General features: G+C 43.3%; 1 protein-coding gene across 1 annotated transcript in view; it reads left to right on the top strand.

The window, feature by feature from the left end:
- The first annotated feature begins 2,242 nt into the window (after positions 1-2,242).
- Positions 2,243-16,638, top strand: part of LOC124776679 (cytochrome P450 9e2-like) — an 89,007-nt gene continuing 74,611 nt past the window's right edge. The window contains exon 1 of the mRNA XM_047251782.1: positions 2,243-2,636. Coding sequence (XP_047107738.1) covers positions 2,243-2,636 — 394 coding nt within the window. The remainder of the gene's footprint in view (positions 2,637-16,638) is intronic.

Below are 16,638 nucleotides of genomic sequence, written 5' to 3' on the forward strand. Positions count from 1 at the left end.
TATTTTATTACTTAAAAGATTTATAGTCATTTTACACACATAGTTGTGAATAAAAAGAACAGACAGAAATTATATTATTTATTGACATGTAAACAAATTTCACTGAACCTGGTAATACTCAAACAAGTGTTAGCAAGTCACAGGCTTTACTTTGTTCTAAATTCATAAAAAATTGAATTTTTCATCAGCTACTACATTGTTTTACACAATGGACACATTTGTATTCAGTTTCCTTTGTACATTTTCCTCAGACCACCTTCTTACAAACACTGCACTTGGAAATAGTTTTATTACATTTGCAGAATTCCAGAACTTGTCATTTACGGCGATTCTGTCACATTTCGTCTTCATCTTCATTTTCATTATTTTCATACTTGTCTGTTGTCTTACAAGGAAAGCGACCCTTCCCATACTCAGAGCGTAGATCATCTGCAACCTGCTGAATAAAATGTCTTCTTTTGATGTTCTTCCCAGTAACGGCCCTAAATACTACATATGCATTAATTCCTGCTAGGTCGAGGATATTGTAGAAGGAGTGCACTGGCCATCTTCTTGAGGAAGCCTTGAGTCCATACTGCCTCGCCATTTTGTCTACTGTGTCAACCCCAAATTTAGTTTTGTTGTCATAACATAGGCCTACAGTTTTCGGAGTTTTTTTTCTCATGGTAACACTAGGATAAAGAGAAGCCATTACTATCAAATTTTTTGCTTTCTTTCGCTGATAGACTGTCAAGGAAATATCATCATGTTTTAATACTTTTGTGGAATACAGAGGACTCTTCAAGGACTTCAGAGCATGTTACGTCTTTCATCAGACGATGAAGCAGCAGTGTCTTAGTCTACACTCAGAGGAACAGAATTATCTCCTGTTACATGATTCTTCTCGATCTACAGAGCACGAATAATAGAACAAATGTAAGAAAGCTACCATAAAATCTAATTTAAGTACAGTAGCACAATATGTAGATAAGAATATGATGATTATAAATTAGTAGCAATAATAACAATAATAATAATATACTGACGAGACTGTAAACTTCCATTATCTGTATCTGAAGAATCAGAATCATTTGTATTAGATGATTCATCTTCTCTCAATGTCTGCGGTAAAAACTCTTCCTCTTCGTAACTCTGCAAGAATCTCTTCCTCCCGTAAATATTCTTTCTGATTCATTTTAATCTTCAGCTCACAGTCACCTTTGAAAGACTGATTCTTACAAGAGAATGACGAACAACGGTGAACCAAGTCCAATGTTGTAATTTCATTCGGCAATAAGACGAACGAAAGTAAATTATTGCACTACAGAGTAAAGTAGCCGAGGCTTAAGGATGCAAGAGGTAAATGTATGGCATAAATATAAACAAAATTATAGCTGTTTTCTAAAGAGGTCAACACGACCCCTCCCGACGTTAAAGGTGAAACTGGAAGAAGGTGATAATCAGTTAGGCGAAATGCACTGTTTTTTTTAATATAATGAGAGCACATGCGAAATAAATAAATGACACGAAAGTATATGTCGCTTGAATCAGTCTTTAAAACACAGCTTGCACTTGGAAAACTTAAAACAGTCATTCTGACCCCTCTGGGCGTTCGAGTGTTAAAGAACATCCACCCATATCGCCCGGCATGAATCCCATGCAACATTTATGGAACATATTCGAGAAATTCGTTTGTGCACAAAATCCTCTGACGCTAACACTTCGCAGTTATGGATGCTATACAGGCAGAAGGGCACAACATTTCTGGAGGAGACTTACAATGGCTTGTTGAGTCTGTGCTACATCGAGTAGCTGCACTATGCCGGGCGAAAGGACGTCCGACACCATATTAGGAGGTATCCCACGACTTTTACCACCTCATTGTGAGTAGGGTACTGAAGCTATTGAACTTTGTTGGGAAATTATCGAGCTGAAAGGAGACTATGCAGGAAAATAAAGATGTGTTTATCTCAGACTTTTTGTATTTTCTTTGTTAGGTCTAGTACTTCTGGGGCAGGTCTTGTGAAGTTATTGTTATAGCACGTATTTTACGAATGTTTTGGTTTCGATGAGTGTTTATTTGCACCATGTTAATGATGTCATGGTTAAAGCAGACCTGTGGTACCGGTAGCTTCATTATTTACGTTTGCTTCTTTGTGACGCGTTGATTTTACGTTGATCGAGACATTAGTACGGCCTGCGTAAGCCGCCAACTGTCGAGAGACCTGTAACGGAACGAGCGACTGGCTGGACTCGGCAGGAGATGGTGCTCCCGTGGTGGCTGCCTGCGGCTGCTCTGCTGCTGCTGGCGGTGGGGGCCGCCTCCCTGGCTCTGTACCGGTGGCGGCGCTACTGCACGTTCTTCTCGCGCCGCGGCGTCCCCTGGGCCCCCCCGCTGCCGCTGGTGGGCAACATGCTGGACGTGGTGCTGGGCAGGAGGTCCTTCGTCGACGTCGCTGCCCGTCTGTACCGACAGCTGGAGCCCTACTCTTATGCGGGGGTCTACAATTTAGCGAGCCCAGTGTTGCTGGTGAGGGATCCCGAAATCGTCCACGCCATCACCACCACCGATTTTGACCATTTCACCGATCACGCCGATTTCATGAGCGTCGACGGGTGCAACCCACTACTGCAGCGAATGATTCTCGCACTGAAAGGTATGGTGAAATTTTCAGGGTTAATGTCTGCACGTAGAGCATAGCATCTAGTTCTCTAACAACAGTGGTAGAGTTGGTTATAGTTAGGGAAATTTCTGAAAATAACCATGTTGCACCTTGAGTTTGAGCTTGTGTCTGTCGTGCTGTAGAATCGTGACTTCTTGAGAGTATTGTCTGTGAGAATCGATGACATCTACCCTGTATTCACTGACCAACTATTCCAGTAGAGTGTTCAAAATAGTACTCACACAGTTAAACGTCCTGTGGTCAAAAACGCCAGGCATAATGTTTTGCACGGCCTGTTCATTTATTTACAAAAACGTTTGTTTAAAATCGGTCGTAAGGATACAGTGATCGATATCTTGGCAGCGAACTACTTAGCAGCAGCTGCTAGCTGGCGAGCCTTAGCCTCTACAACTTTTTGCTGTCTCCCGCCTTTTTCGGCGGACGGGCATTGTAGTGTTGCGTTAACAATGGTTTACGTAAGCACACAGATTGGCCAACGCGCCATCTTATTTGAAGCCAACTGGAAACCTAGCCGCCTCACCTTGCAACGTCGTGCTGGGTGGTACTAGCCGCCTGTTAGCACGGAATCGTGTGTTTGTTAATCAACGGTATTTGTTCCTGTCACTCACAGAAGCGACTCGTTTGGAAATGATTCCCATTGTGAGGTGTGTTTATCTTGTCATGTGTCATCTTAAGCGTGATATTTACGAGGTGCGAGCTGCTACACTATTTTCATGGTTTTACTGTAATGTGAACAAGTTTAGTTTTGTAATTGCCGATGTATATTTCCATGTAGATACAGGCGAATTTCTTTATTGATTTACATTCGGATATTCTACTGGTAACTCGAACGACATTTCACGCTCGGAAGCACTGTCTTGGATATTTTTCAGAGGTACGTTTAACAGACAGTTTCTATTTATAGTGAAAGCAAACAATAGTCGGGTAAACAAGCAATTTTGAAATGTAGTTAGAAGGCTTAATTAACATTGCTGTTGAGAATTCCAGAGATCTAGCCTTTTTTTGTTATGCTGTTTTCGTGCGCCTTTGAGCAGCCCTAACAGAAGTCAGGACTGATTGTTTTATCTCTCATTGCGTTTGGAGATTTCTTTCTCGGATAAGAGCAACTACCGCGTCCCCTATCATCAGATCATTGAGGTTGAAAATTCATTCGTTTGTGTAACATGTTGGATGATTCAGCATCCTACCCGACACCACAAATCTGATCTCAGCTTGCTGCTGTCATTGTGTAAACGGAAGTATTACTGCTTAACAAGCAAAATCTTTGTTTTTACAGTCGCAGACTTTCAAGAACCATTTGATAATGAGTAAGACTGAATGATATTACTGTACGTTGTGCACTGAATTAAAAACAAATCGCTGCTGACAATCTAATATTTCTATTTAAAAGCTAACAGAAATAAAGAGAAAGTAAATAAAACACGTTTATGCAGTACAGTAATTGACTAGTTTAATAATGTCAGTGGCGGCTGCTGTGTATGAGCACAAGAGCACGTGAACACCCTAACTTTCGACACCTTGCGGATTTATTAGTTATTTTCCTTTGAACGCTGTTAAACGTAACACAGATGCTGCACTCTGAAACACACAACACTTGTGTGTGAATTCCTAAGGGACCAAACTGCTGAGGTCACCGGTACTTAGACTTACACACTACTTAAACTAAGTTGTGCTAAGAACAACACACACATCCGTGCCCGAGGGAGGACTCGAATCGCCGGCGGAGGGGCCGCGCGAACCTTGACATGAGGCATTAAACCGCGCGGCCACTCTAGCGCGGTACACGGCACTTAAATCTAACGCGCTAGTGCTCCTCTAGGCTTCGTGAAACTTGGTAACAGGGTCGTGAGCACACCCTCAGCTGTGCACGTTTTAGTGAGCTTTTGCGCATGCGCAACTCGCGTGACGTAATTGCACTAAGGGTCAAAAACAAAGGGATTTGATAAACAACATGCACGCCTCACGATGTGCCACTCAACTAGAAGTTTACGTCAGTGCCACCAGATGGTAGAACACTGCGGCAGACGTTTCTCCCTTTTCCCCTGACATAAATCCTGTTATATGATAAAGCAAACTTTTCAGGCATGCTGATTCACTAACTATATGCTATAGATCGGACGTCGGTATATGTTAAAAGTTGTACTGAATGTAACCTATGTTATAAATTTTGTCGTACAGTAATCTATTTGAGGCGCTGAGAATCAGTCATAAGGGCGTAAAGCACATCGGCGTCGATTGTGAGACTGTAGCATTTATTAATGCTTCTGAAAACTGTTGATTTTACAGTGAGTCAGGGTTACCTGTGCTGTAGGCCCATATTGCATATATGAAAATTCAGGAAAATCTGTATCACTGGTTTCTCTCATATTTGCTTAAATGTGGGATCGACGGCGGTGTGCTTTAGGCTCTTACGGATCTCAACGCCTCATTTGTATTTTACTCAAGTGACCATGTTGGTAGACATTACTACTTCAGTTTCATCATTTCCACAAATGGCACTTTCTCTTTGGAGCTGATTGCTTACAGTGCAGGAATCAGCTTTCATGTGCAGTGTAAACATGAACTGTGTTGAATCTATTTTAAATGCTAACAGAAAAGTAAAACTGTGAGCCGGCCGGTGTGGCCGTGTGGTTCTACGCGCTGCAGTCTGGAACCGCGTGACCGCCAGGTCGCAGGTTCGAATCCTGCCTGGGGCATGGATGTGTGTGATGTCCTTAGGTTAGTTAGGTTTAAGTAGTTCTAAGTTCTAGGAGACTGATGACCTCAGATGTTAAGTCCCATAGTGCTCAGAGCCATTTGAACCATAAAACTGTGAGGGCGGTTCGTGCTTCGTGCTTGGGTAGCTCAGTCGGTAGAGCATTTGCCCGCGAAAGACAAAGGTCCCAGGGTCGAGTCTCCGTCCGGTAGGAATCTTGGACATTTATCCTAAAAAATGGAAAAGCACGAAAACTCCCACTTACACGCATGCGAAACGGAGAGTTGCGAAAGCTTACACATTATTTTGATATTGCCCTAAACTGTACTTAATTATATACAAACCAACAAAATTCCACAAAAACAATTCTTTCTTTTGTCAGACAAGTTACACATATTATTATTGTTATAATTATACTGTTATTATTATTAATGCTTGTGTTAGTTTTGTTGGCCCATTTTGGATTAACAGTGCTGGAAGGCAGCCCAACAGCTAATACATAGAATATGAAACGGCATGAAATTTATGTAATGAGAGATAGTTACTACTTGCAGTACTGGAATTAAAGCATGAATTCGTGTTGAAACTAAATCTGGTTCCGTGAACAGTCTTCCTCGCAGCCGAAGAAAAATACGATGCAACGTACCAATACTGAAGTTACACAATCCATATTTTGCAGCTTACTTGATGCCTAACAAAAAGTCAGTTGTTCGATTATTACACACACACACACACACACACACACACACACACACACATATATATATATATATATATATATATATAGGGTGAGTCACCTAACGTTACCGCTGGATATATTTCGTAAACCACATCAAATACTGACGGTCCGATTCCACAGACCGAACGTGAGGAGAGGGGCTAGTGTAATTGTTTAATACAAACCATACAAAAATGCACGGAAGTATGTTTTTTAACACAAACCTACGTTTTTTAAAAATGAAACCACGTTAGTTTTGTTAGCACATCTGAATATATAAAGAAATAAGTAATCAGTGCCGTTTGTTGCGTTGTAAAATGTTAATTACATCCGGAGATATTGTAACCTAAAGTTGACGCTTGAAACCTCCGACGTTCAGTTGTGTGTTGTAACAAACACGGGCCACGGTCGGCGAGCAGCATCTGCAGGGACATGTTTACGATGACGACCGTGTTTACGAGTGTGGCTGTAGTACACTGTTGTGGTTTGGACTAGCTGTCGCAGTGTCCGCATGTAGCGCTTGCTGCATTCGTCGCCGCACGCAGACCAACTGTAGTACACCGTGTTACCAGACGTCTGTGATAGTGCAGTGTTGTAGGAACTGTGACCATGGTGTATTTGAACTCTGAAAAGGCGGAGATGATATTCGTATATGGCGAGTGTCGACGAAATGCAGCTTAAGCCCGCAGAGTGTATGCAGAACGGTACCCGGACAGAGAGCATCCAATGTGCCGCACATTGCAAAACATCTACCGCCAACTGTATGCAACAGGTATGGTCGTAGCACGCAAACGGATCCGTAACAGGCCCGTCACAGGAGAAGCGGGTGCAGTTGGTGCGTTAGCTGCTGTTGCCATGAACGCACACATGAGTACACAGGAGATTGCGAGAGCCGATGGACTGAGTCAAAGTAGTGTCATGCGCATACTGCATCGTCACCGCTTTCACCCGTATCGTGTGTCACTACATCAGCAATTACATGGTGATGACTTTAATAATCGAGTGAAATTGTGTCAGTGGGCATTAACAGAGAATGCGTTGCAGTTCTACCTGTTTACCGATGAAGCTGGTTTCACAAACCACGGGGCAGTGAATCTGCGGAACATGCATTACTGGTCAGTGGACAATGCTCGCTGGCTCAGACAGGTAGAGCGACAGCGACCGTGGACTGTAAATGTATGGTGCGGAATCATTGGCGACCACCTCATTGATCCTCACTTCATTGCAGGGGCCCAAACAGCTGCAACATACATCGCGTTTCTACAGAATGATCTGCCAACGTTGCTCGAAAATGTCCCGCTGGAAACACGTCGACGTATGTGGTATCAGCATGATGGTGCACCTGCACATTCCGCAATTAACACTAGGCTGACCCTTGACAGGATGTTCGACGGGTGTTTCATAGGACGTGGAGGACGCATAAATTGGCCAGTCCGTTCTCCTGATCTTACACCTCTGGACTTCTTTCTGTGGGGTACGTTAAAGGAGATTGTGTACCGTGATGTGCCTACAAGCCCAGAGGATATGAAACAACGTATTGTGGCAGCCTGCGGCGACATTACACCAGATGTGCTGCGGCGTGCACCACGACGAGATTGCAATTGTGTGCAGCAAATGATGGTCACCACGTTGAACATCTATTGGTCTGACATGTCGGCACACACTCTATTCCACTCCGTAATTGAAAACGGAAACCACGTGTGTACGTGTATCTCACCCCTCATGGTAATGTACATGTGCGTCAGTGAAAAAGACCAATAAAAAGATGTCAGCATGTGGATGTAATGTGCTGTTCCAGTCTCTTCTGTACCTAAGGTCCATCACCGTTCCCTTTGGATCCCTACGTAATTCGGTGCTCTCCGGTACACACGATCGAACTGTGGAAGAGTCGATTCGTCAGTATTTGATGTGGTTTACGAAATACATCCAGCGGTAATGTTAGGTGACTCACCCTGTATATATATATATATATATATATATATATATATATATATATATATAAAGTTGCGCTGACTTTACCTCTAATTTTCTGTGGTTGCCGATTATACAGTCCAACCATTAAATCTTGACGGTTCGTGCATATATATATATATATATATATATATATATATATATATATATATATATACTCTTGCATCTATGATAACTCTTAATGTATATGTATTTTTCCATTTTGGATTTTTACCACACATGGCATACACTACACTCATTGTTGACGCAGGAGTAAAAATTACACATCCTTTTCGTGTGAGATCTAAAACACAAGTACTCTTAAGCGAAATTGAGACAAAAATTGTTGAAAAATTGAATATTCCCCGGACAGTGCTCTGTTGTTACAAAGAGAATTTTGAAAGCCTATCTTTGCCGTCTTCTGCGGTGGCGTTGCACAATTGCCCCCCACTGTACCCTGACATCGTATGGGGGTGTACAGTGCTAGGCAGTATCGTGTGATTAATCGGTTGCTATCCAGTAGCGATGTGGGGGGGGGGGGAGGGGTCAAAGCCATTTAAGCATTTTATTTCTCGGTCTTTTAGAAAGAGTAATGTCATGTTAAGTGGACACGTCAGCTTTACATTATATCTACATATATTAATACAAATAATTACAAGGAAAACGGTTTATAAAAAGGGGGTGAACACTGTGCGTATTCGACAACGCTTGGTCAAGTCCTGTTCATTGTTGCGCCCACTTGCGTGGCAAGTAGTTAGCGGCATGGCAGTGGCACTGTAACGGTTGCGTCCTCGCTGAATTCTTTTAACTCGTGCGGGTCCATTTCATGCGGAGTGAAACAGCGAAGTCGCCGTGTGTCTCACAGTGTATTCCTCCACAAGTATTTGTTCATTTCGTGGAAACGGTGTGCTTGCTTGCGGTAATTTCGATGCAGTGACAGAAGACTCCAATTTTACGCCCCGGGATCCATTGTTTACCTGTCGTAACGTGCTGATTGAGCAGAGAGGAAATCCTTCGACGAGCACCCAACGATAAGGTAAGTTCCTAATAAAACACTTCTCCATTTATTCAGAGGTGAACATAGTTTAGTAAAAATTTTTGTAGGTTTGCATACGAGTACTAATCGTTCAATTTTGAAAAAAAAAATCACTTTTACACAGGTCCCTTGCCGAATTGTCGTCCAACTCTATTAATCACTTACTTATTTTGCATAAAGTGTCTGATTTTCTATGCTGTTACTCTTTAAACCTACTGTTATTAACAAAATTAGATTTAATACATTCGGCCGGCCGGTGCGGCCGAGCGGTTCTAGGCGCTTCAGTCTGGAACCGCGTGACCGCTACGGTCGCAGGTTCGAATCCTGCCTCGGGCATGGATGTGTGTGATGTCCTTAGGTTAGTTAGGTTTAAGTAGTTCTAAATTCTAGGGAACGCTTGTCTAACTACGCTTAGCATCACCTCTAGGAAAGAAGGAAGGAATCTATTTGACTGCCGGCCCATCGGATTCCTAAGGAAAAGGTATATGACTCAAACCGTGTTACAAGAAGACTCTCAATCAGCATTGTTCATGGTAGATTCTTGTTATGCTCCTACTACATGAAATAGACATTGTTTACTTAAGACGACGTCTAATTTAAGTACTCACGACACGTGTTTAATTGCCGTAGATGTTGTCATTCGACGTGTAGAAATGATAATGCTGTTTATAATGATCACGTTCATACACATATCATAAAGAGACAACTGAGTGTTGAGAGTTTCTAATTATTCCTTCTTTCTTCCTATATGTATATAATTCCTATAAATACGTGTGTGCGTTCGCTGGCAGTCGTCTACCATGTCGGCTGTCAAAGAACTAAATCTCCTGCGGCAGTGTTTACACGCGCATGCGCGCGACTTCTTGCTTTCACCTCGTCTGCTGACGTATCTCACAGTTACGATTACTCCACAGCGCGTGTCGCAAGTTCTACTCTGGTTCGCCGCTCTTCGCATCAAGCGAAGCGCTCTATTGAAGCGCTCTATTGTCTAATATCGCTCTCAATTTTACTTACCTGCTACTTCATATATATCAAAATATAAGTAAAAATCTTATATTTCTAAACATCTTTCCTTAACACTAGTATTTAAAATAAAACTGAAATTAAGTTATTATTATTATGTACACCATGTACAGTCCTTTTCAGCCTCATCTGGAACAGACACGTCCCCAGACCATGCGAGGAGGCGTCTCTGCACAGACAGAAATCCTTCTCCATATCGGTGAGACTGAGCGTATTTGCATTAACTAAGCCTCTTTTTACGTCTAAGGAATGGCATATGATGATACACATAAAGTTGCACTTGGGTAAACATCCATATTGTACTGATAATCCTTGAAAACTCCGGGTTGTTCTGCAAATACATGTACATACTTAAAAAAACACATCTGTAAAATCCTGTTCCTCCCGTTCACTTAAGGTGCTGGACTCACTTACCTTTTGCTCCACCATTTCATAGTTTACATCCAATTCTGGCATGTGTTCATTATGCTGAGTGTTTGCAAATAATACAGTAGAAAATACAAACTGAACTGTCGCATCAGACTCCTCCTTCTGCTTGACCTTCTTGTCTAACGTTTTTATTAAACCGGCAGAAAATACCTGTTCATTTTCACTGAAGTAGCATTTACCACTTTCAGTGCCAATTTGCGTCTTATAAGTCCTAAACGTGTCCATTCCAATCGAACAATTTGCTATTAATTTGTCAGTGATGAGGAAATTACGTTTGACTGTAAAGTGTACTATTTTCAATGGAATAAGTGCTTGTAACCAATACTTTTGGTTAGTTTCCAGTGGCCGTCCGTATTCTACAATTTGCGCTGGGAACTTGGGAATTTTACCTCTTTTCATTAATTCTTGGAAAAATTCAGTTGACATTAAGTTTGTCGTTGCACCTGTGACTAGAACTAAGTGTACTTCCATGTCAAATATCGTTGTCTTCGTAACTGCCTGTACCTGCTCTTCGTACAAGTTTTCCTGAACTTCCTCCCCAAGTCGGTATAAATCATCTTTCATGTCATCTTGTTCGTCGTATCTCCCAAAACGTGTGTTTGTAAGTGTATTGCCCCCACTCCTTCCCTTGTCAGCAGCGTGGGCGTCTCTGTGCCTGGTTGGAGTCTTCCGCCGGTGCTGGAGCGTTGACCTCGGTGGCCGGAGTGATTTCAGAGAGCTGTACAGCCCGTTGTGCTCCGCCAGTTCGTGCCATTGGCGGCGCGCGTCCGCAGCTCGTGGTCGTGTGGTAGCGTTCTCGCTTCCCGTGCCCGGGTTCCCGGGTTCGATTCCCGGCGGGGTCAGGGATTTTCTCTGCCTCGTGATGACTGGGTGTTGTGTGATGTCCTTAGGTCGGTTAGGTTTAAGTAGTTCTAAGTTCTAGGGGACTGATGACCATAGATGTTAAGTCCCATAGTGCTCAGAGCCATTTGAACCATAGGCGGCGCGTGACCCATCTTCGCGCGAATTTCCGTTGGTAGTTGCGATATTAAAGTCCGCTCTGGCATTTGACTGTTGGCGACCGCTTGCCACTGCACTGGCTGACTGTTACCACTGGCGGGCGACGGATGTCTTGTACTGGGGGACCGTAGTTCGCTTGTCCGTTATAATTGTTCCTGTTGTTCTGATAACCTCGCTTAAATCTTTTGTTCGTCCCATTTTCATTACCATATCCATTCCCTTTTTGTATGTACTGTGTCGGATACGGTTGCCATGCCTGTTGTGTAGCAACATTATTATTTACAGGTTGGTTTCCAAAGACGGGCTGAGGTGTTTGTTTATTTGCCGCTTTATGTTGCCACGGTGCCTCTTCATAAATGAGGTCAATGGAAACCTAAACTGTGGTTACTAATTTTTCCCTTATCCATGACAGAAGTCTGTTCTTTAATATCTTCAATACATTCACTTGTGATATGGGGTTGGTCCAATATCTGGCCTTATTTAAATACTTTTCGAAATAACCCCGCAAGCTTCCACGTTTGCCTATTAAATGGAGGCGGGTTAAAGATTTTACGTCTTAACGGCTTCCTACCAGTAGTTGTTCAAGAAAGTACCTTCATATTGCTCGTAACTGTGACAACGCTCTCCCATTTCAGTGACCCCCAAAAGAACGTCATCTTGGGTGCAACCGAGAACAAATCTTATCTTTTGAGCCTCTTTGCGGTTACGCGGAAATACATTGCGGAACGCACTGAAAAAACTACCGGGCTCATCCACTTTCCATCTGCCGAATACGAGGGAAACTACCCATGTGTAAGCAACCCTTCCACAGCGAAGATGGACGTTAAACATGCGGCATTATCTGACACCGGTATGTTGTTACATGTGTGCGGAGCAAGTGCTGTAGGTACTGCTGTAGTTAAATTACGAATTTTCTATGGCTCTGAGCACTATGGGACATAACATCTGAGGTCATGAGTCCCCTAGAACTTAGAACTACTTAAACATAACTAATCTAACCACATCACACACATCCATGGCCGAGGCAGGATTCGAACCTGCGACCGTAGCAGTCGCGTGGCTCCTGACTGAAGCGCCTACAACCGCTCGGCCACCGCGGCCGGCTACGAATTTTGTAGTCTTCACTTGCGCTCGATGTCGGCCTTGTCACAAGATGTGGATAACTATTACACGCATCCGTCTTGGGCACAGGTAGTTGAATATTAGCAGCCTGACCTACTTTTCCCCATGGCCTCTTCTACTGCGCATACATATACTTCGCTACTTTGTCCTAAGGTACCTGCTTTTGCTCTTTTGGTTATTATCATCTAAATTTTTCCCTGTCTCAGTTCTTTATTTTCTGGCACAGTCAGACTCTAATTCCTAGCTTTCAGCTCTTAATGCTAGCTCCTCTACTGCCAATGGTAAACCTTGATAGTCCTTGTGTAGCTTGTTGACAGTAGTGATCACTTTCTTTCTAGTATTACACATTTGGTTTTGATTTGCTCTTATATTATCATTCGTGTCCGTGATTTTCTTTAATTCACTTTCTACATGTTCTTCATTGTCACTAATTGAACCTACCTTTTCGTTCAAAACGTCAATACTTTCTCTAACGTCAGAAATATCCTCCTGTTTTAATTGTATTCTCATTTCTTTTTAATTTTCATATATCTCTGTGTGTGGATATTCTGTCAGATAATTGAATTTTTGTGTGACACTGTTTTGGAAATCTTCCAACACCTGTTTTTGCTCTGTTTTGAAGTGTGAAAAACCTTGTGACAAATCGTTAATTTTCTTTCAAGTTACCAAGCTGTTGTGTAACTGTATTGAAATTTGTTTTCATATTGTCACGTAGAAGAAGGTATAATTAGATGAATGACGAACACTAACTTCTCTTAACGAAGGTTTATTTAGCACTTGCACATACTAGAGCCCGGAGCGAACTGCCTCCGGTCAGAACACATACGGTGTATATACAGTTACAGAACATTCCAGTACAATGATTCTTGATATTTGTGGATACTTCTAGAAAGTCCTAGAACCGGACATCAAAATTAAAATTTTATAGTTCAGCTGACTTTTGAACTCACGACCCTCCATGTAACAGTCTAGTATCATAACTTCTACACCACACCGACGGTGCTACTCAGTTTCTTCTGCGACATTGCTTCCTCCTTAAAAGACCAGGGTCTCGGTGTTACGTCGTCCTAGCCCGGGAACGAGTCATCGGTCCTGCGTACTCCGACTCCCGATGACTGATGTTCACCCTGGCGGTGATCTTTTTAGAACTTATTTTGCCGCTACGCTCTTCGTCACCTTTCCGATTGTTGCCTGTTGCTGGAACTCGACTTTACCCTGGCTTCCAGCATCCTTATAGGGCTTCATTCGAAGGACGTGAACCGTATCTCTGATCTTTCGTCGTCTTGTGTCGGGGTCGAAATCTTCAACTTCATAAGTAACATCAGACAACTGTCTTACAACCTTACAAGGTCCAAAATAGCACCTGAGGAGCTTCTCAGAGAGACCGACCTTCCGAACAGGAGTGAAGGTCCAGACGAAATCACCAGGCTGGTACACAACAGGGCAGTGGCTCCCGTCATACCTTCGGCGATCGTTTTCTTGAGCCTGCAGCGCGCGGAGTCGACCTTCCTCAGCTCTGGTTAACACCTGGCCGATGTAAGCGTCGTCCACGTCATCAGGATGTAACGGAAACACAGTGTAATATTGACGAACATTGATAACATGTCGGCCAAGATCTTATTAAGGCCTGACTGCGAAGGCTTTCCCGGCGTAATTATTTGTAATATTCTTCTCGGGTGTGCAGCCGGATCATAACGACAACTTGATACTGTCAAGATGATGTTATGATCCGGCTGCACACCCGAGAAGAATATTGTCTTATTAAGGTGTTCAGTAAGCCGGTTAGTTTGCGGATGGTAGGCATTCGTCATGTGGAGTAATGTTGCACACACGGTTTATCTCTCTCACGAGATTCGATTGAAAAACTTTTCCTCGATCCGTAATTAACGACCTTGGGGCACCGTGTTTTAATACAATGTCTTCCACGATGAATGTGGCTTCCTCGGATGCTTCGGCTGTTTTCACGGCTTTTGTAATGGCATAGCGTGTCAGATAATCAGTGCAAACAATAATCCATCTACTGCCACTAGCAGATGTCCGAGGAGGTCAATCCCAACACGCTGGAAAGGGGTCTGGGTTGGTGGAATTGGTATGAGTCGGTCAGGTGGTTTCTGAGGAACTGCCTTCCTCCTCTGGCACTCTCTACAGCACGACACATACTGACGGACGCTCCTAAAAAAATACATGGCCACAAAAATCTCTTGCGGATTCTATCGTACGTCTCAATAAATCCTAAATGTCCGTCCTCAGGTGTGTCATGGAATTTCAGTAGGACGTCTAACCGCACGTGTTTAGGAATCACTGGTAGCCACATCTTTCCAAACGGATCAAAGTTCTTTTGCAAAGTAATCCTTAAATTGTCCTTTCACATCCTCTGACCGATTTAAGGCAAGCATAATTTGAGATATCTTGGCGTCCTTCTTCTGTGTGTTCATCAAATGTCTCTGAGAACACTATAATGTAATCTAAATAACAATGACACATCGTCCACTTCGCCGGCCGTTGTGGCCGAGCAGTTCTAGGCGCTTCAGTCTGGAACCGCGCGACCGCTACGGTCGCAGGTTCGAATCTTGACTCGGACATGGATGTGTGTGATGTCCTTAGGTTAGTTAGGTTTAAGTAGTTCTAAGTTCTAGGGGACTGATGACCTCAGAGCCATTGAACCATCGTCCACTTCAGGTGACTTAGAAAATTATCCATCATCCGTTCAAAGGTTGCTGATGAGTTACACAGACCAAACGGCATTACCTTAAACTCATCCAGGCCCTCAGGGATGATGAATGCAGTTTTCTCACTATCAGCCTCATCTACTTCGATTTGCCAGTATTCCGAGTATGTCCATTGTTGAGAATGACTTAGCCCCCTTCAGACAGTCTAGTGTATCACCAACTGCGACATGGTCGCGTATACAAACAGTGATCCAATTCTGCCAAATGTTTTTTATTTCAGTCTTTGATAACAATATGATTTCTTTAGACGATGACCGGTTTCAGTCCGTAATGACCATCCTCACATCTTTTTTACACCATGTCTTAAAGTGATAAGGCCATAATGGCATCGTCAAAACATATAAATGTAATCAGCATAACATCGTCATACAGATCTGAAATAAGGTGTAGAACAGGCCGCATCGTCCACACAGTCATTATTGCAACTCTTGAAGAGTGGCAAGAAGCTTCTTCTGTTGTTCCTTAGTGAGACCTGGTGATAGTCGAGCTAGAAGATCTTGCCTCGTAGTGGTAGCGCTAATTTCGCCCACATACTCGGCATGGGAGGTTTCTATGACGCTCAGCTGTTCTGCAATTTACGGCTCAGCGTTTGGTACGCACATGCGTCTTGGAAGGATCTGCGGTTCTCTGGCGACAGTTAACTATCCACAATTCACCGAATCCGTTCTTAAACGAGACGACAGAGTCTGGGATGACCAAGTTATTCTTCAGTGGTATGCTTGTCTTACGTTCCACTAGAAGATCCATGGATTGATTGATGCATGGCATGACAAAAAATGGTTCAAATGGCTCTGAGCACTATGAGACTTAACTTCTGAGGTCATCACTCCCCTAGAACTTAGAACTACTTAAACCTAACTAACCTAAGGACACCACATACATCCATGCCCGAAGCAAGATTCGAACCTGCGAGTGTAGCAGTCGCGCGGTTCCACACTGTGGCGCCTAGAACCGCTCGGCTACCCTGGCCGGCCATGGCATGACACATGACAGTTACCTTTCTTCGGCTGACTGCAGGAATGGTCACTTCATCCAGAACACATAATCTCCACACACTCGGATGCGCATCTTTCTGTTTACAGTATCTCATCTCGTCTAGCATAATCTTCGAGTGACCACAATCTATAATGACGTCAAGACTACACTCTTGTAAGACGATGAATTCTAAGGGCTGTGTATGGTCGCTTATACCCGTACGAGGCGGGCCGGCCGAAGTGGCCGTGCGGTTAAAGGCGCTGCAGTCTGGAACCGCAAGACCGCTACGGTCGCAGGTT

Source organism: Schistocerca piceifrons, chromosome 2 (genome assembly GCF_021461385.2).
Source record: "Schistocerca piceifrons isolate TAMUIC-IGC-003096 chromosome 2, iqSchPice1.1, whole genome shotgun sequence".
Classification (NCBI taxonomy): Eukaryota; Metazoa; Arthropoda; class Insecta; order Orthoptera; family Acrididae; genus Schistocerca; species Schistocerca piceifrons.